Source organism: Perognathus longimembris, chromosome 4 (assembly GCF_023159225.1).
Source record: "Perognathus longimembris pacificus isolate PPM17 chromosome 4, ASM2315922v1, whole genome shotgun sequence".
Lineage (NCBI taxonomy): Eukaryota > Metazoa > Chordata > Mammalia > Rodentia > Heteromyidae > Perognathus > Perognathus longimembris.
Window position 1 is genome coordinate 25,987,113 of NC_063164.1, and position 27,325 is coordinate 26,014,437.

Sequence of the window (27,325 nt, forward strand, 5' to 3'; positions counted from 1 at the left end):
CTTTTGTTTTTCATTTCAAGACATGGAAGTCTAAGGCTCAGCATGAAGATCACTAAGTGTCTCTCGAATTCATCATCTTTGTAAAACTGGGTGATTGGCTTGCTATCTTCCAGGAGCGAGGCCACCACCTGTTGGTAATTTTTAATAAGGATAGATATTTCATAATTATAATCTTTTAGTACTCAGGGATAACAATTATTTCTCCTTCCATTCCATGGAAGCCCTGCTTTTCCAGTTTGTGTGTTTATTATCTGTGTGCTTCAAGATAAAATTAACACACAGGAACTGAACAGCTTTGCTTCCTACCTGACATCTGTTAGGTGTTCAAACAATGGGCCACCTCACACGCTTTTTATTATATATTAAAAATAGCTTGATAAGTAACTCTTACTAGATTTTTGCAAGCCTCTTCTCACACAGCTGGTTGGCTCTTCCTGCATTTATTTCTTGGTACTTTCCCCCTACCATTTGCTCCTCTTTTCCTCTCTTCTGCATAGCCAGGGTTATCAGTAAGTTCTTGAAGCAACAGTACTCATTCTTTTGGTTGACCTTCCTTTTCTTACTCTCTGAAATAAGTTACTTATTACACAATCAGAATTTCCTTTTGTAAGTCCTTACTTAATTCTTATTCTTGCCTTTTCCATTAGGGTTGTAATCTAGGTACAAGTATCAAGTGCTATTTCTCTCATTTGTTTTCTGTATAGACTGTGTTGAGTGTTCTTCCTGGCACATAGTCGGAACTCAATAAACATGTTTATCTGATACTACTCTAAAAATCTCAAAAGTATCGCTGATTGAAATATAATAAAGAAGACCTGTGGAAATAGAAACTTATATCAAAATATACATGATTTATAACATATAAACAGATAAGCCAGTGTTATAGCTATGAAAACATGTTATTTCATAAAAATTCAATCTCCAGGACATTTGTGTCATTATCAAGACTACTAAGAGAAAATTAATTTTAAAAGCAAAGATGGAGTGGGCCTAATTACCTTTTTTATATCTGTCTTTGATCTGATTTGAAATATGCCAAATGACTTCTTGAAGGAATATATAACAAGTACGAGAGGGTTATATTCAGAAGGTATCCTAAATGTGTATCTTTGTAGATACAAGAAATCAGTTGATTTAGAGTTTATTTCAACAATGGGCATCTACAAACATTTCCTAACTTAAAAAAAATCTAGAATAAGCAGCCAACAAAAAATAAAATTGCTGAATCACAGATCCTGAAAGACAATCAGCCAATCTATCTCTCCTCTTGATTTTAGAGAGTTACTCAAAACACAGGCTTCTTTTTTTAAAAAGAGACTCTGGCACATGGAATGTTAACAATCTTCATTGTCAGGAAACTTCCTAAAATTTTGTCTAAATGCCTCCTGCGTCACTTTAGGCTCATTTCCTCCCATTGAGTGGAGTCAGGACAGCTGGCCAGCTTCCCCATCTGCACTGCCCCAGCCTCTCCTCACCCTGTCACAGACGCCCTTCCCGAAACAACAGTGTGAGCCCAACTGGAAATGGGACAGAAAACTCTTTAATCTTGTGGGAAATAGTATTTTAAACGTAACTTTGAATGGGGCTATAGATTAGGTCAACAAAGGGGCCAAAATACTGGAGTGTAGTCCCTTGAATAATTGAGACTAATTCTTAAACAGTATTATAGAGTCATAAAACACCAAGCCTGGAAATTAAAGATTTTTATGCCTCATCAAAAAGTCTTTGAATACAACTCCTTGGCATACAGCCAAGAAGGGCAGCTCTTTGGGGGGAAACCCTATGCCAAAGGCCAAAAAGGCAGCTGTGTTATTCAGCTTCTGAGAGCTTCCAACTCAACACCCACACAAGCTCAATTATGAACAAATTAAAGGGATCCAGACAGAACATAGTAATTCTGGTAATTTAAATAAATAGAGGAAAGTCTACAATTAGCAGGGAAAGATTGATTTTCTGGAAAACTCTGATGTAGCTACATAGTCCCCTAAATGATACCCTAACCCCTGTGAATAAGCATACTTATATCCAATTATTGGAAAGTAGATTTCCCTTTATTTATCATTTTAATGATTTCTGATCCATCTTAAATGTGACCACATGCATGCCAGAAAAATGGAAATTCATGGAATACTGAGGGAAAACAGTCTCCAAAAGTCTATAAAGGATATATAGGGATTAGTAGCACTGAGTAAAACTGCTAAAGGTTTTACAGCTCCCTTTTAGAGCACAGAGGCAATGTTACCTATTCAAGGTTTAATGTACCTGTCTGTAGTTAATCAAATGGACATCTTTCCAACTGCAAAGAGGAATTTGGAGCTCTTGAAAAAGGAGCAAAGATTAATTTTGTGTAATGTAGTAATGAATTTGCTTTTATCTTATTAATAAAGAGTAATGATACATCATTACCCAGTATAGATCCTTTAGAATTATATAATAAAATTCAATATGCAGTTCCCATTGAAAAAAAAAGAGGGAAAAGGAGAAAAAGTTTAGGAAGATTAAGACTGCAAACTTTTTAAGCGTATTGAACTTGATAGAATGTTGGTGCTAGGAACCTACAGCTAGTATCAGAACTAATGGTCACACACTCATACACAAACACATTTATGCACGTGCAGTAGCAATATTCCTGTTTCTTTAAGCTCACTAGGTCAGCTGATTCTAAAGTTCATAGGAGATTAAATGAACATGAAGGGTCATGGTGATTTTACTTAGAAAAATATGAGTTTTCCTTTTACAAAAAGAAAAACAGAGGAATATGATACTACAAGTAATCAAAATACAAAGTGAAAGCATGGCTAATTTACACAGGTTAATGCTGGCACAGGGCAGTTTAATATATCAACAGAAAGTATATACCAGAAAGTATATAAACCCACTCATATATGATTGTAAAGAAACTGAGTAGCTGCATTCCAAACAAGTAGGAGAAGTATGGAAAAGTCAAAAAGTATTACTAACAATTTGAATGTGTGTGGAGGGGCAGTATTAGGTTCGGATCTCAGGGCCTTGTGCTTGCTACTTGCTAGGTAAACAATCTGCCACTTGAGCTGTACAGAAAATCTATTGTTGTTTTTCAGCCATCATTTTTTAGATAGAGTGCCTTTTTTTTTTTTTTTTTGGTCTTGGCTAGCCTAGAACACAGGCTCCTACCTGTGCCTTTTGGAATTACAGTAATGTACTAACACATATGGTCATCTGTTAGGGTCTAACATTTTGTCTGGGCTGGCCTACAACTGTAACCTCCGAACCTCTCTCTTCTAAGTAGCTGAGATTAATTGTGAACCACTGTCAGCTAGCCAATAATTTGCTATTTTTGTGGAAAAGACTTATTCTACCTCATATTCCCTGGGCAAAAATAAATTATTGATTACTAAATATTTTTTAAAGCCTCTAGTGAAAAAAATCAATGAGATAAACAAAAAATAATCAAGAAATGAGAAGAAAGAAAAGATGGACTGGCTACAAGATTAAAACTCTTTTAAAGAGATAACCAGATCAAAATGGGAAGACAAATATTAACTTGAAAAAAATTCAGTTGGAACTTGTTTAATAAAATTCAAAAAATGAATAGAAAAATGCAGAAATTTAAATGGGCAAACCACTATACACAAAATAACATCTTCAATTAAACTCAAATTCCATTGTTAAAGGGGAAAAGCAACCTCCTATCTGAGACTCATCCATTTAACCACGTGAGACTTTTAAAAAAATACATGTGGCATAAACAAGGGAATGGATGACAGAACAAATAAGTAGAATTCTTCCCTAAAGGATAATAGAGCCAGGTGTGGTGGTTTAATCATATAAACCCAACAAGGCAGAAGGCTGGGATGAGAAGTTTGGGGTTTGGGGTTTGAGGCAGGGCTTCCAAAAAATTAACTAAAAATTAGCAAGATCATTAGAGGCATGGTAGAAGTGGGAGGTTACTTGCAAGCACAAATCTCTGAATTCAAACTTGAGTGCCACACACATATATGTGTATGCACGCATACAAAGAAAGAAGGAAAGAAAGCAAGAAAGCAAGAAAGAAGGAAGGAAGGAAGGAAGGAAGGAAGGAAGGAAGGAAGAAGCAAGCAAAGGAAGGAAGGAAGGAAGGAAGGAAGGAAGGAAGGAAGGAAGGAAAGAAGGAAAGAAGAAAAGAAGGAAAGAAGGAAAAGGATAAACTATTTTTACAGCACATTTGTGTCTGATGAATGAGGAAATGTAAAGAGGTGTTATTTTTCATAATAGAATTGTCTGTTTGGGGAAATGTAAGTTAAAATAAGTAAGTGGAACTTCGTACCTTTAAAAATCATTTGGGGACTGGGTGCTGGTGGCTAATGACTCTAATCCTAGCTACTCAGGATGCTGAGATCTGAGGATGGTAATTCGAAGCCAACCTGGGTAGGAAAAGTCCATAAGAGTCTTATATCCAATAAACTACTCAGAAAAATCCAGAAATAGCATTGTGGCTCAAGTGGCAGAGTGGTAGCCTTGAGCAAAAGAAGCTCAGGGACAGTGCCTAGGCCTGGCATTCGAGCCCCATGACTGGTACCCCTTCCAAAGAAAGAAAGAAATCATTTGAGCATATGAATAATATGACCAATGGTATAACACTATATTAATATGCAGATGGAAATAGTAGCTTAGACTCAGAAGCAAAAATGGTAGTAATGGGTCCCACTGGCATTAGAAGATTCCCACAGACTTTAAAATTCATATTTATTTGTTTGTTTATTTTTATGCCAGTTCTGATGCTTGAACTCAAGGGCTGGATACTGTCCCTGAGGTTTTGTGCTCAAGGCTAGTGTACCACCACTTGAGCTACAGTTCCACTTTTGGCTTATTGATGGAGGTAAGAGTTTCATGGACTTTCCTGCCTGGGCTGGCTTTAATCTCTGATCCTCAGATCTCAGCCTTCTAAATAAATAGGATTACAGGCACAAGACACTGGCACCAGGCCAGACCTTAAAATTCTTTTTAATTTTCTTAAAGAGAGAGTCTTGCTATATTCCCAGAGATCTTCCTGCCTCAGTCTCCCTACATAGCTTGGTTATAGTTATGCATCATTGCTATAGCTTCTACAGATATTATAAAGGAGAAATAGTCATTATAAGTTAATTTTATAATAAATAAAAGATTTATCCTTTATAAACTTTTGAACCAGAAGAAACATGATTTTCTAGGTCAAGGACAAAACTAATAATGTTTTAATGCTATGCTATTTTTATATTTTGAAAGAAAAAAAACCCTTTTAGATCCACAATAATGGCCACTTCTCCTAAATAAATTAGAAAAACAGTGTTAGATTTCTGCCCCCCATATAAAGAATACTTTTATCCATTAAATACTTTTATCCACTTTAAAGGACTTTTTACCCTACTAAGTATATTATTTCTAGTAGCATAACCTTACTAACCCTTTCCTCCATTATATTTTCTTCTTTAGCCCTGGTAAAGTAGCCTACACCCAATATCCCCGACTGCCAAAGAGGAAAGCCACTTCCAAATGTTTACTGTTGGGGTACCATTGAGTTGATTCATTGTCCAAGTCAATACACTTACTACACTCATTCCATTGTCTGTCCTAGGGAAATGAAGCAGGTTAGTCCTAGAAAACCATCCTTACCACCTACTGAAACTTTAGCAAGGTCATTAGATTTGCACTTTCTGAAGTGCACCCAACCTTGATGGTCACTCTAAAATATCTCTTTTTTCATTTTTTTTATTATCAAAGTGATGTACAGAGGAGTTACAGTTTCATACGTAAGGCAGTGAGTACATTTCTTATCCAACTTCTTACCTCTTCCCTCATTTTCCCCCACCTTCCCCCTCCCCATTTCCCTTTCCCCCCATGAATTATACAGTTGGTTTACACCATATAGTTTTTTTAAAAAAATTATTGCTGTTGCATTGGTTTGTCTTTTTATCCCTCATCTCTCGATTTTGGTATTCCCTTTCCCTTCCCTAGTTCCAATATGTATATATACAATATCTTTATACTATGTTACGAAGTACTTCTGCTGTATGGGATATTTTACCTGGTGCCTTTACTTCATCACTGACATCCTCCAGAAAATATGTCATGATTGCCCAATTTTTCAAACTGAACAAACATTATTACTGCCCTTTGTGGAATACATACAACAAAATGCAATAGATGACTTCTATCTTCTTTTTTTTTTTTTTAAAGATGATTTCAAGGTAAAAGTGAAAACTTTTCAAAATGTAAACTTTTCAGTCAGTAATAAGAAATAAGAACAGAAATACTTTTGGACATGACTCATGATTTATTTTCCCCAGATCTGATAACATTTTTTTCTCTTTTTTAAAATGATGCTATGCTATTTTTATATTTTGCAAAAAAAAAAAAAAAAAACCTTTTAGATCCACAATAATGGCCACTTCTCCTAAATAAATTAGGAAAACAGTGCTGGATTTCTGCCCCTATATAAAGAGTCTTTTATCCATGATTCTTTACAGAGAAACTGGGAAAACAGGAGAAGAAATATCCGTCAAGTACTTTATAAAAATGGATTGATCTTTAAAGTATTAGTTGTAAGCGATGTCCGTTCATACATTATTCCTTTGCTTTGTCAAAAGTTGCACACTTGAGAAAATACCCTATGACCACTGCTCATGACAGCTTGCTTGTTAAGTTTTCTGACCCTCACTATAGGTGATTAGAGCAAATGTTTTGCAGTGATTTGATAATTCATAGAAAATAGAATAATTTTCTCTTGTTTCATCATGATTTTACATTTTCCTGAGCTCTTGTAAAGGAGCAGCAAAGTAGCACTATCAGGTTGTTAGTTAGAACATGCAATTTTGTTTATTCTAATTTCTTGTTGCTGCTAATGAAATATCTAACATGCCTGGAGAAAGAAACAACGTCAGAGACCTGCCTCTGAGCATTCAGATTCTTGTGCTGGTAATTCCCGTTGCACTCTATCTCTTCTGAGGGCACATAGGAAGGCAGCAATGCTCCTGGATGTCTGAGATGTGTTTCAGGGTCCTGCCTGCCAGGGCCTAGAGAACCCAGCTGACAAGGCCTGTGCCAGCAGTCACCTAGAAATTCCTAGTGATGCTAAGAACATCAATGAGTCCCTTCAGCCACCAGCCCAGGGTAAGAACAAACCCCACTCTGGCACCCCTAAGGCTCTCTCCTGGAGAGTCATAGGATTTGGAGATGGACCTTTGAGGAGATGATCTTCCTCTCCCTGCCTTCCCTTTCCATCATTTACAGGAAAGGAGGAGGGCAAGGAGGACAGGTATGTCCATTAGAAATGAAACACAGTTGCAGAAGCTGCAATATGAATTGTAAGGCAAGTGAGTAAAGATGCTCATGGCGTTCAGAGCCTCCAGAGGGCATTGTGTGTTTTTCTGGTGTATGATAAGGAAATTTTAATGGATTGTTATATACAAAGAAATCCTCTCTCTTCCCTTTACAAAGGGTATAATTCCAATTAATGTGTTAAAGGAGACAGAAGGCAGGGCAGCCATGTTCCCTTACTCCTGGGCTTCTGCAGATCTTGCTCCCTGAAGTCTGACGTGAAGAAACAAAACCTGGACAAATGGGAAGATAGATGGGCTCAGGCTGGAGAGCTGACCTGGATGTCACCTCCCCTGCTTACCAAGGTCCATGCTCTTGGAGGCTTTCAGGTTAATTGATTCAGGCTGCCTGGCTGGCGTCACAGGTCTGAAATTGATGTGCTGATCTAAAAAGTATGCTGCCGAATCCACCCCAGAGCTGTGGAAAGAAGCCGTACATCATATTTAGGTTTATAACAAAAATCTTTGGGTGGTTGGGGGGAGTGGGTGTTGAGAGAGGAGGGAGAGAGAGAGAGAGAGAGAGAGAGAGAGAGAGAGAGAGAGAGAGAGAGAGAGAGAGAGAGAGAGAGAGAGATCTCATCTGTGCATAACTCCCCAGCACTCTTTCAGTAGCCAGTAGTCATGTCTTTTACACAAGTTCTTTCATCTTTGGTTTCATTAATAAGATGTAGCAATTCTGTTTTCATACATTGTACCACACAGTTCAATTTAAATAAAATATTCTCTAATATGGTGTTTTACTCTTCACTGATTTCTGCTGATTGGGATCTGACTGTACCATCTATAACTTTAAGGGGGTGAGGGGTGCCTGGGAAGTGCTAGCACTTCTCAGGAGGTCAGCAGATCATAGCAGTGCCCGGAAGTGGTCTAAGAAACTGCTGTGGGATGAGCACATGCTTCCTTAGAAAACAAGTGAAAGCTGTATCCTTATAGGAAACCATCTCATTGATTGACTGATGGCTGTGGCAGTTTTGTTGTCTCCCTTATTTAAGTCTATCTTCTAAAACTAGTGTTAATGCTGAGCAGAACATCTGCCCATCAATAATACCAAAAGAAGTCATTGAAAAAGCACAGTTGACAATTTAGTTACATAATACATCAAGTGCCATGATAGTTTCCTTAGTACTTACATTCAATCTCAAAGAATTTTCTTTCTGTTGACTATTTTATTTACTTTTCTTGAGGATGAAGACATTATATAAAGGAATTAGAGAAAATGACTTATATCATGATCTGTAAATAAATCATATTTATATTCTTTTCATAAATTAAATTACAACTACTTTCTTCCTCTCGTCTTGTCTATTGAGAAAGTACATATGGTTTATTTCAATATAACTTCTAGCATAAGCATGTATACAGAAACAACCTAAAGAACTCACAGGAAATGTAAGATGACTGAGGTTGAGTTCGTCAAAGTTAGAGTAAAGTAGTTTAAGTAGCGAGCCAACTAGAAATAACTGCTTTGGATGAGAATCCTTCTAAAACGTACAGAGGAATGATGACTTTTAAACAAAACATTCCAGAGTAAGTTTAACTTTTTTTTCTTGAAAATCATCAGTCATTGATATTTAATATTCTCTGCCAGCAATGTTAAGCTTAATATTTGTCAATAATAAAATTTTCTTAGTGAATGAGTGGACCTCATTATTATAATACAGAAGTCCCATGACAAACACCCGTGCTCTGGGACAGGTTGGTGCAGTTTAAATCCTGGCTCTGCTACTTACTGGCTGTGTGACCTGGCTAAGTTATTGGATCCCTTTGTGCTTCAATATTCCCTCATGTAAAATATATCTAATTATACTCTCTATCTTACAGGTGGTTACAACAATAAAATGAGTTATGATGTCAAAGGTTCAGAGATGAGTCTGGCATAGAAATGGGCAGTTTTCAGTTAAGTAAGGAAATAAAAAGAACACCTTTTGTTCACCAAATGACTAAGTTGTTTTTTTTAAAAAAAGTTCCTTTGCTTTCTGATTTTGTCAGACTCTGAGTAGGGCTGTGATAGACAATCTTATATTCAGAACAGCCATGCAGTGTGATTGGTTAAAAGGCTGGGGTGATGTGAAGACACAGGGACCCTGTTTCCTCACCCACAAAATGTATAGTAATAGAATTAACTCTGTCAGACAGTTGTGAAGATTAAAAAATGAACATATTAATGCTGCAAGTATTTCCTGGCCTACGTGAAGAACTCATGCAACAGGACGTGGTCTGGGCCTTCTTTCTTGGTATCTTAGTACATACACTCTCAAGATAGGAAAGAATGACACATAAAATATACTAGATGTGGTATCTAGTAACAACAGAACATACCAGTTTTGTATAAAAATTCTTGACCTGTTTGGAATTATTGATGCTGGTGTAATCTGATAACCATGTTTTCATTAATTTTTTTCTTTTGCCCCACTTTAAAAAGAGACTTCTGAGGTGGTTAGAGAACATGAGCTTCTCCTTGAGTCTCCATGTTAGAGAAGCACTTGCCTTCAGATGTGTCATTCGACCTTTACTTGCACTTAGTTTTTCTTCCTTTGATCTCTTGCGACAATGTGGGCTTAGTGTCAGAAAGACTCATGGTCTTTACAGAATCAAAGAATTTAAGAACTAGGAGGGATTAAAGGTCCCCTCATCTTTTAGATAAGACTCTGAGGCCTGAAGAGAAGGACTGATGGTCTAAGGTCACACAGCTGGCCAAGGGCAGAGCCTCCACCAGAGCCACAAGCTTTGGCTAAATTGGTAGCCATTCAAGGATATAGTGGTTACCATCCATAATTCACAGAAATCAAGACTTTCTCTTTAAGTGCAGATTTGTTTCCCAGCTCCTCTGCTACTTTTCTTTTAGGCTAGTTTGTAGTTTCGATAGAGTGGTGTATATCACAAAATAAAAGAAGAACAAGTAGTTAATCAAAACAGATGCTGTTTGTTATAAGGAGAGCCTTGAGGGAGGAGGTTTAGGACCCACATGAATATTCCTCTTTTACAAGGAAGATCACACTGCATTTAAAGTGCTGTGCTCAAGGCAAAGTGTGGGAATCTACCCAAATGAGAAAAGTACTGGTTGCTCCAATTCATTGTCTTTGATGGCTGAATTCATTGTCTCAGAGTATCATAATACAACTAGGCAATAGTTGACATATTGATAATCAAAGCTCCAATTTTGTCATACCCCTGGCATACAAAGATCATTTTAAAAATAGGTGGCAATGCTATTTGTTATAGTTCTCATGAAGGTAGATCTTCATAAAGTGAATTTATTTTTATATAAATATTAGAATGTAATGAAGAATAGAGTAATAAAAGCTTCTGGGTACACCTAAATATAACTATATATAATATTTATATGAGCATATACTTGATTATGCCCATGAATTTGATCATCATATAACATCTGGAAGCATTATTTTGCAGGTGACCAAATGCACAGTTTGAAAACCTCCAGTAGAAGGTTCCCACTTGCCATGGTAGTGAATAAGAATGCAAAATAAGGATGATGTCCGATTGGCAGATATCTAAGGAAGGTTGTGAGTGTGATGTGAGGTATTATGGAATGAGAGCCAATGTGAACACATAGGGCACAGAAGTAATGAGTGCAGTATTGAATTAGTTAATGTGAAAATATTTTAGACATGCAAGTTAGACTAGTAAAATGGTTTGCAATTTGATGCTACATATCAAAAGCATTTAGAGTGAGAAGCTGACACAATGATTAACTATAAACGATGACATATTTTAATTTTGAAGGGAGTTAGCATGTGCTTATGGCTGAATGGGCTGCTTTGGAGTCTGTGGGAAGCGAGAAGTTGACAGCAGGCCAAAGACATGTCCTAGATAAAGGCCGTGTTTTCAGCATGAACAACCAGGGAATCTATCAAATAGAAATGATACTCGATGTCAAATTATGCTGCATAATGAATAAATAAGGTTAGCATGAAACATATGCCGATGTCCTGAAAATGGTGACAAACCAGGAATATGAACAAGATAGAAGAGCAAGTGACTGTCCAGGTACTCAGAAATCAAAAGGCAGGGAAAAATTTTTGAGAGTCATGCTTAAAAATAGAAAGACAATATCTGAAGTCTCAGGTACCCATAAGCCCATGATTAGGCTCTTACAATTGATTAATGAATGAGAATTAATGCAGGTTGCATGAGCGAGGTAAAGAGAGACAGAGTGAAAAATATAAACAAGTGGAGGATGAGCAAACGTTATCTCGATTGTTAATAATATTCAATATATTCTGTCTGCTGATCTGCCTTAAATTATTCTTGACATCTCTAACTAAAAGTGTCTTTTTTCTTGTATTTGTTTAATATTTAGGCACACATCTAAACTTTTCTTTAATAATCAGTGGCATAATAGCAGAAATAAGCTCATTTTTGAATCCTGTTTTCATTTTGATTCCGTATGCAGGCATCAAACTTGTTCAAATATGGTTTTTCCTCTTGACACCATTTTTGTTTTCTGCTCTCCAAAGCCCTAACACATCACATTTTCTTTCCAAAGGTCTTATACTGGCTTATTTTTAAGATAGGATATTCCCTATGTTAAACCTTCCTGGCTCCCTTCCAGTCCTTCCTCCACTGCAAACTTCACACATCCAAACCCCACTGCTACTGGTCACCTTGGCAACACAGCAGCTTGCAGGATGGCACAGGTCACAGGCTCCTGGGAGCAGGGAGCTGCAAGCTTGTTCCTTCCCTCCCTCTCAGAAAGTGTCTCTGTCTTTCCTCTCTCATGAAACTTCCCCCTATCTCCATACCCTGCTCTTTTCTTCCTACTCCCAAATCTAAAATATCTCAATGGCTTCCCCACCTATTCCATTCTCCACAACTGAAATTACTCAGGGCCCAAATTGTTATCCCTGGGCTTGAAACCTTCAAATGATGCCTCTCCACTGCTTTGAGAAGAAGCCACTCCTCACAGGGAGCCTGGCAGTCAACACCCAGCCTGCTAGCTCTTTCTCCAGATGCCTATTCAGCACCACTGGACACAGGATGCCTTCCTCTCCCATCACTTGGTCTTCCTGAGTTGAACTTGCCACATCACTGGTTCATGGAGTCCTTTCCATTCTCCATGAAATCTAGGCAAACTCCTTGTCTAGTGCAACCTTCCTTGACCACACAGGCAGAGTTGGTGGTTCAGGCCTCTGGGATTGCATGGTATTTTGTAATGCTGAGTAGGCTACATTCTAATTACTTGTGTACCTGTTTCAATAAGAGAACATTAATTTTTTGTCTGGCAGAGATGTTCGCTGATTCATTCTAGTGCTTTCTACAGTATCTGGCTCAAAACTCCAGAGATACTTTTCTGACTAGACGAGTAAGTGAATATATGACCAAATGATCAAGTAAGGTACAAAGAGCAGAGTAAAGACTGAGAAATTTCAGACTTCTGGCTGAAGGGAAGTGAATGTTGATATTTAAGAGCACAGTTCTAGCAGAGTGTTGAGGACAGAAGCTGAAATGTAGAGGTTAGGAAGGAAAGGGTAGCAAGGAAAGTTTGAAGCAAAGGAGTCTAATAGAAGCTTTCATGCTATTGCCCTCCCCCCACCTCACCCCCTGCCCTAGATCACAGAGTAAATTGCTTAGAAGAAAAAAGGGAAGGGATGCAATTCAAGGAGACACTGAAGCCACAAAAGCAGTTGCTAAGACCTAACAGTTAGTTATATCTCTGTGTTATCCCTGAACTGCCTCTTTCTCCTGAAGGTTTTACCCATCCTCCATTTACCCAATCCCTATTAGGCACAATGGAAATCTGGATTTCCCATCCCTATTGTCTGTTAATACCCCAAATGACTTTACTACCTAACAAATGAGGTCTAGGTACTTCATCCTGACATTGTGGGCTTTATTATTTGGCCAGCTAGCCACAATGTAAGTTCTATAAATCCTAGTACTTCTCATGTCCACAGTGTTCCTTTGGCCTGCCCTTCCCTCTCTGCCAGTCCCTTCCTTCCTGGATTCATTTCATGCCCTCCTCCTCCTCCCCAGCTATGATGTAAGGTTCCGCTTGAATACCTTATGTCCCTAGATTTTTCTACTTGGATATCTCCTCCTCAGACTCAGTTGCCCCAAGCATTTAATATTTACCCTCTGGTAAATTCCATTTTGTAGCCTGTGTTTAAGATACTTTTGCCCTCTAACACTGTGGCTTCTTGATGCCAGGGTTTCTATCTGATTCATCTTTGTGCCATTGTATTAATTTGATGAATGAATTTATTTCTGAAATGGATTCTTTCATGCCACCAAAGTATCATTTTGAATTCAGGATTGAGGCAGGCAATAGAAATCAATGTACAAAATTAAGTGCATCCACATTTTCTTCTAAGAAGGCCCCAGACATTCTGATCTAGAACATAGTTGTGACTATGAACCTAGTTCATAAAATTGTATTTGAGTAGATAACTGTTTACAAAAATATAAGAATCAGAGATAGCTAAATGTAGGTAAGCTTCCATCTAATAGAGTTAGCTATGCTCTTGCGTTGCTTTATTTTTAGCAGGTTATATTAAAAAAGCATAATAGGAATGTCACTAGCATTGCTGGGTGAAATTTCACAGGATTACCATGGGATACAGAGTAGAACAAAACATACAGGTTTTAACAGCCATAATAAATACAGAAAATAGCAAAGAGACAATTTAATGATTTTTAACACTCATCAGAAGAACAAAATCTATGAATTCCACTAGTCAAATAGTATGGATGCTTAGTAAATCTTTCTCTCTCATGCTTGTGTGATTCTAAAAATTATTGATTTTTTTTTAGTTTCTATTACAGAATGGATATAATATTGGGTACCTTTTCCAATATTTTAGATTATATGGTGCAGCTTTAATTTTTAAATTCCATTAACTTTCTTGGAATATCTATTTTTAAAATACCTTTAGGGTTTTCCAATAACAAGGGAAAAACCCTTAGCTTTATGTTTTCTTAGTTTTATTGTATACCTTCTTCTATATAACTTTTCTTTGAGCTCCACTGCTAGAGTTTTCAAACCTGTGCAAGAAAAGTCAACCATTTTCTTCGATATTTTAATAATATAAGAGGAGTCTTAACAATCTATGCTGTTAGCTATAAGAAACTTTCACTGGAAAAGAATTATAGATACTCTGAGATTTCTATTCTGGAAAGAAATAGAGTTAAAATAAGGTTGCAGAGTTTCCCCAGAAAACCCCTAATGGGGCACATTTATGATATATCATTTCATCGATACCTGTGGCTGTAATCCCCAAGGCCCAATTCCAGACCAGGATGTGGTGGCAGGGATGGTGGTTCTTCACTCTCAGCCCATCCGTCACCGGGAAGCAATAGGTCTATAAACAAAGAACAAATGAAGCTGTAGTAAACTGGAGGCAGAACTATTTGGCGCTTGGTTTTTGCTCCAGTCTATCTCTCAGATCGTTTTAACCAACACATAAACTAGCCTTGAAATAAATAAAGCCTCATCTGGAACCAAGGGATTCTCAGGAAAATGAATATAGCCTGGAGCAGAAAATGTGGGCCCACTAAAATGGGTCTACCCTGTGGGATCTGCTGGCCACCATGGCAAATAAAGCACATACATCTCATCTACCTATGCATCTCCCGCCTATGAAAGGCCAACACATATTTATTGGCTATTATTTGTGTCACATAAACCTAGCCATGTCTTTTATTCCTGAGCTTTATTTTTACTTTTTAGGAATGAGACTATAATAAATAGTTGGAATTCTATGGTGATTTAGGTATTTACCCAAGTGACAAAAAACACTTTAAAAATCTGCTAGACCTTGAGATACAGGATAATCTTTTCAGTATTTAGACAAAGTAGAAGGAGAAACTGATGGCTTTTTCTACATGAGCTATAGTAGAAACACTTGGGATTTCGGTTTTATAAGCAAAGATGGGTCTGAAATTTGGTTTCCTGCTTAAAAAACACATATTTCCAGGCTAGTCTATACTGAAAAAATAATAATACATATCTTAATTACTACAACCAAGAACAAAATTGGAGGAGATCTTATGTATCGTACATGGCACTAGGAATTGTATACACCATTTCATTTCACACTTGAAATAATAATATTAACTAGTATATGAAATCATTATAGAGTATCCTGTTTAATAGAATGATTTTTTTCAGCAAGATAGATACAGTCTCACTCCTGGTTCCTACTAGAGTGTGAACCTGGGTACATTACTCAACTTGTCCAGGCTCTAGTCTTTAAATTCATAGAGTGGAGATAAGAATCCCTTTATTGGGGGTTAGGGATATAGCTTAGGGGAACAGCACTTGCCTAGCATGTATGAGGCTGTTGGTTTCATCCCTAGCACCATAAAACCCAACCAAAACAGCAAAAGGAAAGCATTGAATAGAAGAGCATACCCATTCAATAAGGTGTCACTGGGTTCAGTAGTGGCTCATACAGGAAAAGTGTTATAAAGGGTTATTATCCATAGATAGTGAATTCTATTTTGTACCTATTTAACTAGATTTCTGATAAGATGTGTATCATATCTGTCTCTGGTTGATGGAATATGACAGAAACCTCTCTACCCTTGAGAACTGTTGTTGGTAATAGTACCTGGTTTTATTTGTCTATCTTCCAAGTAGATAAGAGCTAATGTTATTCTGGGATTTTCTGGGTAAAGCAGATTGCCTTCTTTAAGGTCAGTGGAACTCCTCTACCATGCTGAAGGTCTGAGTAGAACAAAAAAATCTGGCTTTACCCTGAGTAAGAGAATTATTCTACCTGAGTAACGTTAATCCAGTTTGAGTTTGGACTTGCACTGTAATGTCTGCTCTTCCTGGATTGCAAGGCTTTTGACCTTTGGATGGGAATCCCAGCTTTATCTTTGTTGGTTCTCAGGTCATTGGGCTCAGACTAGAACTGACCCATCAGCTGAGTTGAGTCTATAGTTTATCTTTTCAGACCTTAGGGTTGTCATCCTCCATAATCATATAAACCAACTTCTTATGACAAATCTCTTGGTTCTGTTTATCTGGAGCATTCTGAGGAGGACACACAGCAAGGACTTGCACCTGGCTCTGACACCCAGGCTGTCATGGAGAAGGTGATAGCAAGGAAACAGTCAAGAAAGCAAATACTTAACTAAAAGATATAGAACAGGACTGTCCTGCATACAGGGACAGGTACGGGATGGGACAAGATCCTTCCAGCTCCCTCCTCTTCTTCATCCTTTTCCTATTTTGAGTTTACTGTAGTTACTACTCTAATTTTTAGTGCATTTGTATGACCCATATATTTTTTCCTTAAGTGATGATAGGATTAGAGGAAAGTATACTGGTTGACCCTATATTCTTGGTACTGATTTTTTTCTTTTTGCTCAAGGAAGCACTCTACCACTTGAGCTACAGCACTGCTTTGGCCTTTTTCTGTTTATGTGGTACTGAGGAATCAAACCCAGGGCTTCATGCATGTTAGACAAGTACTCTACCACTAAGCCACATTCCCAGCCCTATTCTTGGTACAGTTTTAACCATCATATTCAGATATTGAAAAGTACTTTTCATGACCCAAGCACCTATGCAGCCTTGTAGTGACGGGAAAGTGTGGAATTCTATAGACAATATTTCTGTAGACAATATTTCTAGACTTCTTGACCTCATTGAGTACATAAGATACACTCAGAATGATCACTCTGTACATACACCTGTGAATGAGGGTACTTGTGTCTACTTAGTGACAGATAAGTGGTCATTCTTTTGTTGTTTGTTTGGTGAGATTGAGTCTTTCAAATCCTGACCAGATAATATAGATAAAAGAGATTATGTCTTTAGAGAAGGGGTTAGCAAGCTCTAGCCCTGTTCTAGAGTTAGCCCAGCACCTGGCTTTGTAGATAAATTTTCATTGAATATAACTTACATGCCTTTTTGTTTATAGATAGTCTGTAACTGTTGTTGTACCACTATGGCAGAAGTGAGTTGCAAAAGATCCCATAGTCTACAAAGCCACCCTTATTTAATCCTTGGTCTTTTAAGGACAAGACTTTGACAACCATTGCCTTAAGAGTCTTCTTGAGGTCAAATGATCAGTGCATTCATCTTCACATCCCTGATCCTGTGCTCTGTGCCATGGAGGTATCCAATCATGTAGCATGTAGCAAAGTATAATTCAACTTCTGATCATCACTGTATACAGTGCCTTTTATGTATGGAGGGGTGAATACACGCTGGTTTCAAGAAGAATACATCTAATGAAGAAGGAAGACTTTGGATATGGATTTAATGAATGGGGCACCGAACTGAAACATTTGATTTGAGGTGAGGAGAAAAGGCCAAATTTAGTGGGCAATGCTGAGCAGATTTGGCACAATGGGTGACTAGGTTAGACTTGAGCTTAAATCGGAGGGGGCACAGGAGATCACAAAAGAAAGGAGAGCAATATGAAGAGAGGTAATGGAGGACCAGAGGCACACTGCACTTAGGCTGTTGTTACTCAGCCCAGGGTTCAATCCACTATCTCCATGCAAATGCTTAATAGGATTTTATAGTCAGCCCCTGGGACACAACCTCCATCCTTATTACTATCTTGGAGGACCACGTTTATTCCACAACAGGCACTCACCACTTTCCAACACAAATGTGAATTTTCTGCTGTTGCAATTTCTACAAATGTTAGGTCTAAAAATGCCTTTTCTGTGTAACAGCTTGAAAGGAATAAAAAAAATATATAAAGTACTCAGTGGACTGTGGGTGGTATGTACTATTATTATAAAAATAGATGGAACACAGAATATCAACATTGGATTTTTAAATATACAAAGAAAGGAAAAAGGGAAGAAAAAAAAAAGCTAATGTTTTGGCTGCACCAGTTCCTCCCCTCACTAGACATTACATTTTGTCAGGTTCATCCTTAATCTTGTTTTTCTAAAGTGAGGCCTTAAAGCAAGCAGGGGTAAGGCAACCCTGGGGGGCGGGCATACATCTCAATAATAACTTTTGCCATCTTATATGGCTCTGGAATGAAACTCAGACAGTCTGAAATACAACTATCTTTTCCAATAGAAAAAAAATGCTATTAAGATAAAAATGAAACAATAAACATGATCTTTTATTTTCTTCTTCTTTAGGGATATTGGAATTTGAACTCTAGGCCTCAAGCTTGGTAGGTAGGTGCACCATCACTTCTGTCATATCCCAATACTCTTTGCTTTTAGTTACTTTTCAGATAGTGTCTTGTGTTTTGGTCATAGGCTGGTCTCAGTCTGTGATCCTCCTCCTCTACCTCCAGGGTAGCTGGGATTAAAGGCATGTGCTACCACATCTGGCTATCATAATATTCTTCTATAATATCTCCTTCATTAATTCTAATATAATTCTTCTATTACTATGTCAGTAAGTTTATTTGAAACAGTACAAGAAATGTATCCAATGCCCAACGTATGAAACTGTAACCTCTCTGTACATCAGTTTGATAATAAAAATTTGAGAAAAAAAACAAAACAACAAAACCTTAGGAGTCACCAAAAAAAAAAAAAAAAAAAGTAAGAGCATTTCATTTGGTGTGGAACATAAATTGATGAATTGTATGCTCCTTGATGAATCTGCTGTTATACTTGTATCGTATAATAACAATTTTTTTTTTTTACTTAAGTTGAGCTGGGTGCTGGTAGCTCACTCCTGTAGTCCTAGTTTCTTAGGAGGATGAGATCTGAGAATTGTAGTTCTGAGCCAGCTCAGACAAGAAAGTCTATGAGACTCTTATCTCTAATTACTCCCAGAAAACTGAAAGTGGAGCTGTGGCTGAAAGTGATAAGAGTGCTAGCCTAGAGCTCAAAAGCTTAGGACAGCACCTAGGTCCTGAGGTCAAGCCCACAACTAAAAGAAAAAGTTTAGATCTTGCGTCAAGTCTAGAAGACTCTGGAATTTTTTCCTACTAGCTTGGAAAACAGATGAGAAAGAAAGGGAAGGAGGCGATCTGCATGTTTATTCTTACTAGTGTATAAGGTGTTTTGTCTAGATCTGTGGCTCAGGAGGGAGAGAACAAGCACAATCTCTCAGTGATTGTGGATATTTGTGCCTGAGGGACACTTTTTTTCAGTACAGATCTGAAGTCTGAACACTCTATTGACCTCCAAAGCACAGCAGATTCTTGGTATCCATGAGTGTAGGGCTCTAATCATGTTACTCAACTTCTATTAAAGACATCCTGTCTTTCAATAAATCTGTTGTTCTCATTTGTCACTTAAATTAGGCAAGTTATATACCCTTTTTTGCTGGGGAGGATGGTTATAACGTTCCCCTTGCTTTGTGGATACCACTCACTTTTTTTTGAGGCTTATTTTCTCAAAATTAAGCACAAGGAAATACTCAGTAAGTCACACAAAGATCTAAATATAATTGGCAGTCATGCAGGACTGACAGATTTCTCTGTGCCTCAATTGAACTGAGCCGTACATGTATTTGGATTGGAAACTTCTTTTGATTTTTAAATTAATTATTAGTTTTAACTGCACTGCATTTGGTTAACAGCTTTATTTTACTGTTTTAATTTGGAGGCAATGGGTATTGGGGCTTGAACTCAGGGCCTGGGCAATATCCCTTAGCTTTTGTGGTTAAGCATGACCCTTTACTACTTGATCCATAGCTCTACCTATGCAGTTTTGCTGGTTAATGGGAAATAAGTCTCATTGGCTTTCCTGCCTAGGCCATCTGCACCATAATTTTCTGATCTCTGTTTCCTGAGTAGCTAGAACAGGCACAGTCCACTAGCACCTAGCTACATTGCTACATTTTACTTTAGCATATGCTTTGAGTATATTTTATCACTTAAGTTTTATTTTTATATTTATCTTTAGCTATTTCTATAATTCTATCAAGATTGCCAGTGTTATATTATTCTAGAGATATTCTCTTATTTCCCTGAGTATAACAATCTCTTCTAAAAATCTGTTGCGTGAAGTACCAGCATTGATACTTCATAGGTGATGAAAATGAACCAAGAAAGGGGTAACATGACCCAAGTCTCTTTGGATAGCACGGACAAAATTAAGAATGAAACCCCAAACTCAGTCACTGAAAACACTGCTTCAGAATTGATGCCAAGCATATTATTATATGTTAGATATCTTAAGGTAGATGCCAATGTTTGAGATCCTAACACAGGCATAGTAGAAAGAAATTTGTTCTATTTTGTAGCAAACCTGTTTCTTCTTGACTGTGTTGCTATTAAGACTGCAGGTCTTAGAAGAAAGTCTTGTTGTGTCAAGACTACTTTTACTGGTTTACATCTGTAATCCTTGATATACAAGCAGTTGAGTTCAGAAGGGTAGAGGCTCAGGGAGAGGCCAGAAGGAAAAGTCTACAAGACTCCATCTGAGTGGAAGAGGCTGGTCTCGGTGGTACATACTTGCCATCCTAGTTATGAGAAGAGAGCTAAAATAGGAGGATTTTGCTCCAGGTCCATGTCAATTCAGGAACCAGGAGCCTCCCTTTAAAATAATCAGCACCAAAAAAAGTGCAAGAGGAGTTGTGGCTCAACTGTAGAGCTCTGGCAAGAGCAAGGCCCTGAGTTTAAGCCTCACTAACTTCTTCCCTAATATGTCCGGTTTTAAGTTCTTTAAGGTAACAGAGATATACTGAGTATTTCTTTATGTGGATATAAGGAAATTCAGTTACTAACAGGAATTGGTAAAGGAGGTGGAATGATCCCAACAGTTTCAGAGGACCAATGCATGTCAGAGCTTGTGCTGTGGTTTAGGATAAGATAGAAGACAGGAATTGAATCTAGACCCATATGTATCAAGTACACCGTGTTGGGTAAATTATTCCCACTGATTTTCTATATTTCTTCATCTGGAAAGTAAGGATAATTATATTACCCACTTTGTGCACATCGATTGCTTAACCTGGTACCTAGCAGACAATAAACACTTAATAAATGCAAACAGCTGTGGCAACTTATGTTGCTAAAATGGAGGGATATGGAAGAAGAAAATAAACAAACATCCTCCCACACAGGTGGAACAAGTGAATGGCAGAACAACCTCAGATTTACAAGTCCATTCTGACAAAGTAAGATCTGTCCTATATGGAACTTGTTCCCATGCAGTTAAATTTTTTTAACACCTTAAAAGCATCCAAAATGTAAGTGAATGATAGCATAATGTATAGTAGTAGCTACCTCCAGTCAATAGAACACTAGGCCATATTGAATGAGAAACTAGAATATTCAGTGTGGTATGACGCTCATAATGGACTATTGATTAAAACAGAAATTTCTTTAATATTACATATAGTACATTTCATTTTTAATTTCGTTTTATGTGTACTTATTTGCATGAACAAAAGACTTGAAAGATACACATAAAATGATATTGATTGGGAGCTTTGATAGATAGAAGTATGAGTAATATTAAATTTTCTTTTTATTGCTTTTCTCTAAATTTTCTTCAATGAATATGTATGCATTGCTTTTGCAATATAAGAAATGAAAGTTATTAGAGAAAAGAAATACAGGGAGATTAAATACTTTTCCTAGTGACCCAAAGTAGAAGTTTTTGAAAAATAATGAAGAAAACCCAGAGATATTTTTTTTAAACATGTGAATTTATTTTTGAGAACTGTGCTTTGTACCCAACAGTAAGGGAAAGAAAGGCAAGAACAGAAACATTTTAGCTACAATATGGACTCAGGTTATGATATTTAACTATAGACCACATTTATTTTAGAATCAACCATAAATCTGGGAGCCATAGTCTAGTATAAGCCTAAACACATTTAGATATGTGTGGAAACGTTCAATATTAAAAGGTCTTTAAACAACAAACGGTTTGCCATCTTTGATTCTCTAGACATGGTTTGTTTTATGTGTAACCCTCCATGTTTGGGGCAGCAAGCATAGAAACTGTCACTTTAACTGGAGGCCTTGCCAGGAATATGATTCACAAGTTCTGAGTCAGCTCTGCCACCTTCCTCAGTGCTGGTGATAGTAAGAGTGTCTGCACTTAGTCTAATTAAATCCTCTTTGTCTCATTAAAAAAAAATGAAAAGGCACTTTTGTGTATTCTTACTACTCTTTACAACAGATGAAAGTGGATGGATTCTTACCTTTCTGTTTATCTTGTAGACTGTAAGTGCCAAATGGATGCACTAGACTACCATCATTTCTCCTGGAGGAGCTGGGAGCATTTTGACAGGTCTCAAAGCATGGCTTGGGCAGCGCTCCACACTCTGCTAGCTCCTAAGGGACACAAATAAAATTTACATTCGTTTTTATAAAAAAAAATATGCTCCAACGTGGTTAATTGGATCAGTGATAGAATGATCAACTTATGAATCATCTTTCAAGAATATCCAGCATGTAGTCTTCAACTGTGGAAAATCAAAATGGCCCTATCAGTGAAAACATCTTCGAGTATGAAATAAAATATAATTAAAAAAATACGGACAATGTGGTATTAAGGATTAGGGGTGCTGATAGCCAACACAAAAGAGGATTAACTTTATTATTCCTTCCCCCACTTACAACTAGCTTCGTACACATTTTCTTCCATCTGGGAGTACAGCTTGTGGCAGTGTCAATAGAAGAATGCAGTCCATGCCAAGGGTGTCTTGGTGCCAACCAGCTGGCTCCTCTCTCCTCCCTCCCTCTTTCCCTTCCTCTCTCCCAGCTAAGTCCTGAGCTCTAGGACAAGTCAGAGCCCAAGAAATATCATGAGTGTGTCCCACACCAGCTCTTTGGCCAGGAGCTAAAACAAACTGCTTTGACGATGCCAGACACTGGTTCTCTTGAGATTTTCTTTTCTTTTTCTTCTATATTTCCCCCTCTGTGTTTAGATTGTGACAGTCTGTAAACAAATTCACAGTTTTCTTCAAACTGCTGTATCCGGAATAACACCCCACAAGCCATCTTCCCCAGGTGCTGAAGAGGTAATAGGAGGCAGCCAATTACAGAGAACTCTAGCTATTTTTTTTTTTTCAAAAGGATTGTGGCATGGAGAAGAACCGGGGTTTGCTCTTGTTCCTATTATTTGTCTTCCCTAACAGATTTTAAGGAAGAAAATGATTTGGAAGTCATTTCATAGCTGTTCCCTTGACCATTTGTGAGAAGAACATATCACAACAAGAACACAGATTTGATACCCAGTGCTCTTGGCTCTGGGAAAGCATTTGGCTACAGCAGTGCATTCAATTTATATTATTTCCCTCTTAGTTACAAAAATTCAGTGTCTAGCTAAACAATGCATCTTAACCACCCAATTTCTTCAGGCTTTACAATTAAAATGTTTTCACTGTAGAAGGGCCTTTCATTTACTGTGAAGGCTCCTAACACCTCTCTCACACCCAAGGTGTTTATGCTTTGCTTCTCAGTGCTAGTAAAACCCAGTTAGGTATGGGGGAGATAGGGACTTGACTTAGAGGTAAAAACAGAAATGGACGGCCAGCATGCAGGAGGAGAACTTGAATTGCATGGCCCAGTATTTTCATTTAACAATAGCAACAAGAACAACAACAACAATTTTTTTTTTTCTGCTCTCCCGGCTCTTTGATAAATGACACAATCAATATCCCAACAACTGATCAGTAAGCAGCCTAATTAAAGTATTCAGCCTGTAAAATAGAGCTGTCATGGAGCCCTCCATTAGTGTCGTAGCCAATAAAAAATATAATGGATTTTTAAACATATTCTGCCTCTACCAAGATGGGCTGGTAGCAGAGAGGAAAATGTTTTGGGGAAAGAGAAAAACAAAACCAGGTCATAACCCATTTTTTTTTATTACCAAGTCTCTAGGCTCAAATAGAATTACAATTGAATCTCAAGCTCATCCTTTGAAAAACATTCTTCTAGTTAAAATGATTTTGATTCAATCAAGGGCTCGTTATGTATTCTTCATGAAGATCTCATCAAAACTGTTTACTGATTTTGTACAACTGGGTAATGGGGGAAAAAAACCAACAACTATATTTTGACTTTCCTTAAGTAGCTTCTTCAATTTTTTAAATATCAATATAAGGCTCAGGCAGTCACTGTGTTGTTTTGCCAGATCTAACTAATTGATTTGCCCAAATGCCTGAATAGTGCTGAGACCTTTTCTAGATATGGATGTAATTTTTTGTTTAATTTGTAGCGGAAACAATTGCTGCTCCATGGGAGAACACACAGAAAGCAGGAGCACACAACATATGCTCTGACACAGTAAAACACAGATTTGGGAGATCAAATAGCTGCATTTTTTCAAATTTAATAAAGATAAGCTGTAGATGAGGCTGCTGTCTTTATAAGAAATAATGCTCTTTAATCTTCAGGGTACCACCGAGATTCTCAATAGCTGAGCATCAAGTGCCTACTCATTCCCCATGGAAAGCTTGTAAATATTAGGGAAAGAAAATGGATCTTGTTTAAATGTCCTCATAAAAAATGCTTTTTGCCCCAGTTCCTATTCCCAATCGATTCCCCAGTGAACTACACAAGCAAGACACTTCTGAGGATGAGCAACAAACTGAAAGCTAATACTTTCTTCTGATGGAGTAATGTACATGCACTCGAGACTGTAGGAAGTAAGATGAAAGACCTGAAGAGAAGCAGACACCGGTGGTGAAGTGTACTAGGAGCTAAAATACTGCATTTACCCACTAGCATCCATCCACATGTTCACATGTATGAAATTAGGAAAAGAGAAGGCAAGGACATAGCTAAGTCTTTCCAAGCCATATTCATTTCTTTCTTGTTCTCCCCCCTCCTTTTTTTTTGTTCTTTGCATGGCTATAAGTCTCTGGAGACGTAGTCTTCCACTGTTTTCTACTAGGTGAGGTATTTTTTGTTAAATATCTTAAGGGAATGCTAATATGCTGATTCACAGGAGGTACATAGGCCTGCAGGCCATTTTGTCTAATAAGTGAGTTCCACGAAGTTTGAGGGTTCTAAGAGCCAGAGGGAGCCCCTTCTTTCATGGTAGAAAGCAGTAAATAAGGGCATTTAAACTATGTATGTAAGGGAAGCCCATTAAGTATTCATAGAAGACTGTCACTTAACCAGACGCAAATGTTGAAAATGAGCTTCTTCATTATATATAGTCTACAGTAATTGGCCAATTTACATTTATTTAAGATCTAAAAGGTTATGTAAAGGAAAGCATAAAAGGTACAGTTTCTCTTTTCAATCACTGATAATAGTAACAGAATGAGAGTTTATTATTTCATCTTTCAAGACCTACTCTTTCAGAGGATGTAAATCTTTTCTCAGATGTAATGTTTTCTTTTATTCGACAAGAGTTATTATGTATCAATTATATGCTGGGAAATGAAGATCCATTAGTGGACAAAGCAGATAACAACATTTGTTGTGGATGTATGTATAGACTTCTGTAACCAGAAAACAGTAAACTTAGGATTTTTAACTCTAGCGATTCAGAATTTTAGAGGCAAGTTCCCCCGCTCCCCCAAGGAGTCCCCAGTGTTTTTTGCCTTTTCTTTTTTGGTACTGGGGATCGAACCCAGGATGTTGTACTTGCTAGGCAAGTACTTTGGCACTGAGCTACATCCCATCCCTCTACCCACTATTTGATCTTTCCACCCTCTCTCTCAGATAAAATTTCCGAACTGCAGATTCATTGTAAGTCAGGGAAGTTTGCACATTCTGGTAGCCATTTGGGTAATTTCCTTGAGAAAATCAAGATTTGCATCACCTCCATTTGTTTCTCTGGCCTCCTTAGAATCACCAACTGGATCATCCCTCGTATGTTTCCTTCCATGGACATTGATCGTCTAAGTGTTTCCATGGCCTCATGGTTGGACTTTCCCAGAAGAGCTTCCCCATTAACTGCAATCAGCTGGTCATTCATTCGCAGACGACCATCCTAAGGCAGAGGAGAGATAACTGATGAAACAGAGGGGACTAAAACATTATGATGACATGGAGCTGTTTGAGAAAAAGTTCAAGTATAAAAATGAGAGACAGAGAGACAGAGAGAGAAGAAAAAGCACCTTAGCTATTAAGAATTTTTTTTTTCCCCATGGCAGAAAAAGATTCTGGAGCTTATCAAATAGTCACAAATACTAACAATAATGAAACATGTGAAAGAATTTTTTAGAAACCTTAGACATTTGTACTGTCTTTTACTTCTTTTTTTGGCAAGCATACTATTCTAGTTTGGTTCTGCCACTTTCTCTGGCAGGGACTATGTTCCCTCAAGGGAAGGAGGGCTAAGAAAGAAGAGAAAGCAGTCCCATTTCTCCCATGAGGGAGGGCTTGTGTTTTCAGGCACTGAAAGACATCATGTTTCAACGTTGTGGGCTTGTCAGTAGTCATGTGTCTCCTGGATATTGTTGCTAGCTCTATTAAATGGTGCTTAAAAAAGTTCTCATGTAATTTCCTCTAACACAAGAATAAGTCGCTCACCTGCTACTCTGCAAAAAGAACACAGAGGTGTGTAGTGAAGGGCCAATTTGCCTTGATATCCTCCTGCAGAAAAGCGTGACAAAGGGACTTGTCAAGCTATTTCCAGGGACGCTCTGGCTGATAAGTACTTCCCCCTCAGCATCAACTGGAAGGGACAATGTGTGCAACAAAGCACAAAGAATCCCTTCATGGGAATAGGTGGTGCAGATTCCGGTCCTCATCACTTTTCTAGGCTCTAATCATCTTCAGCCAGATGTCCCTCCCAGCAGTAGTTAATAAGCTAGGGTGCCCTTTCTGCTTAGTAGAGAACCTGGGGAGACCAAAGCCAGCGTATCTGCTAACTAGGCAGCTTAGGAATAAAGAGACTTAAAAATGTTGACAGGTAGATTGGGGATATCACCTCTACCTATTTTATACCCAGGTAGAAAGTTATCCCATCAGGTACAGATACAATTAGGAATATTATCTGGCTGCTGCTGTTAATACCCTTAACAGGAATATCAGTAGGTGTTACAGCAGTTTATCTTTCCAGAGAATTCTTTCATTCACAGACTCTAGGAATTCTCCCATAACCCAAGAATTTGAGGGGATTTGTGTTTGTATAAACATGTTACCTAAGTAAATAAATAAATAAGTGAAATGAAATGTGATAGAGAAATATTG

General features: G+C 37.7%; 1 protein-coding gene across 3 annotated transcripts in view; it reads right to left on the reverse strand.

Moving 5' to 3' along the window:
• The window catches only part of Pard3b (par-3 family cell polarity regulator beta), a 993,253-nt gene that overhangs the window by 394,081 nt on the left and 571,847 nt on the right, over positions 1-27,325 (reverse strand). For all 3 annotated transcript variants that reach the window (XM_048344902.1, XM_048344903.1, XM_048344901.1), the window contains exons 12-15: positions 25,950-26,120; positions 22,372-22,504; positions 14,533-14,632; positions 7,616-7,731 (exon numbers count right to left, since the gene is read on the reverse strand). In XM_048344902.1, coding sequence (XP_048200859.1) covers positions 7,616-7,731; positions 14,533-14,632; positions 22,372-22,504; positions 25,950-26,120 — 520 coding nt within the window. The remainder of the gene's footprint in view (positions 1-7,615; positions 7,732-14,532; positions 14,633-22,371; positions 22,505-25,949; positions 26,121-27,325) is intronic.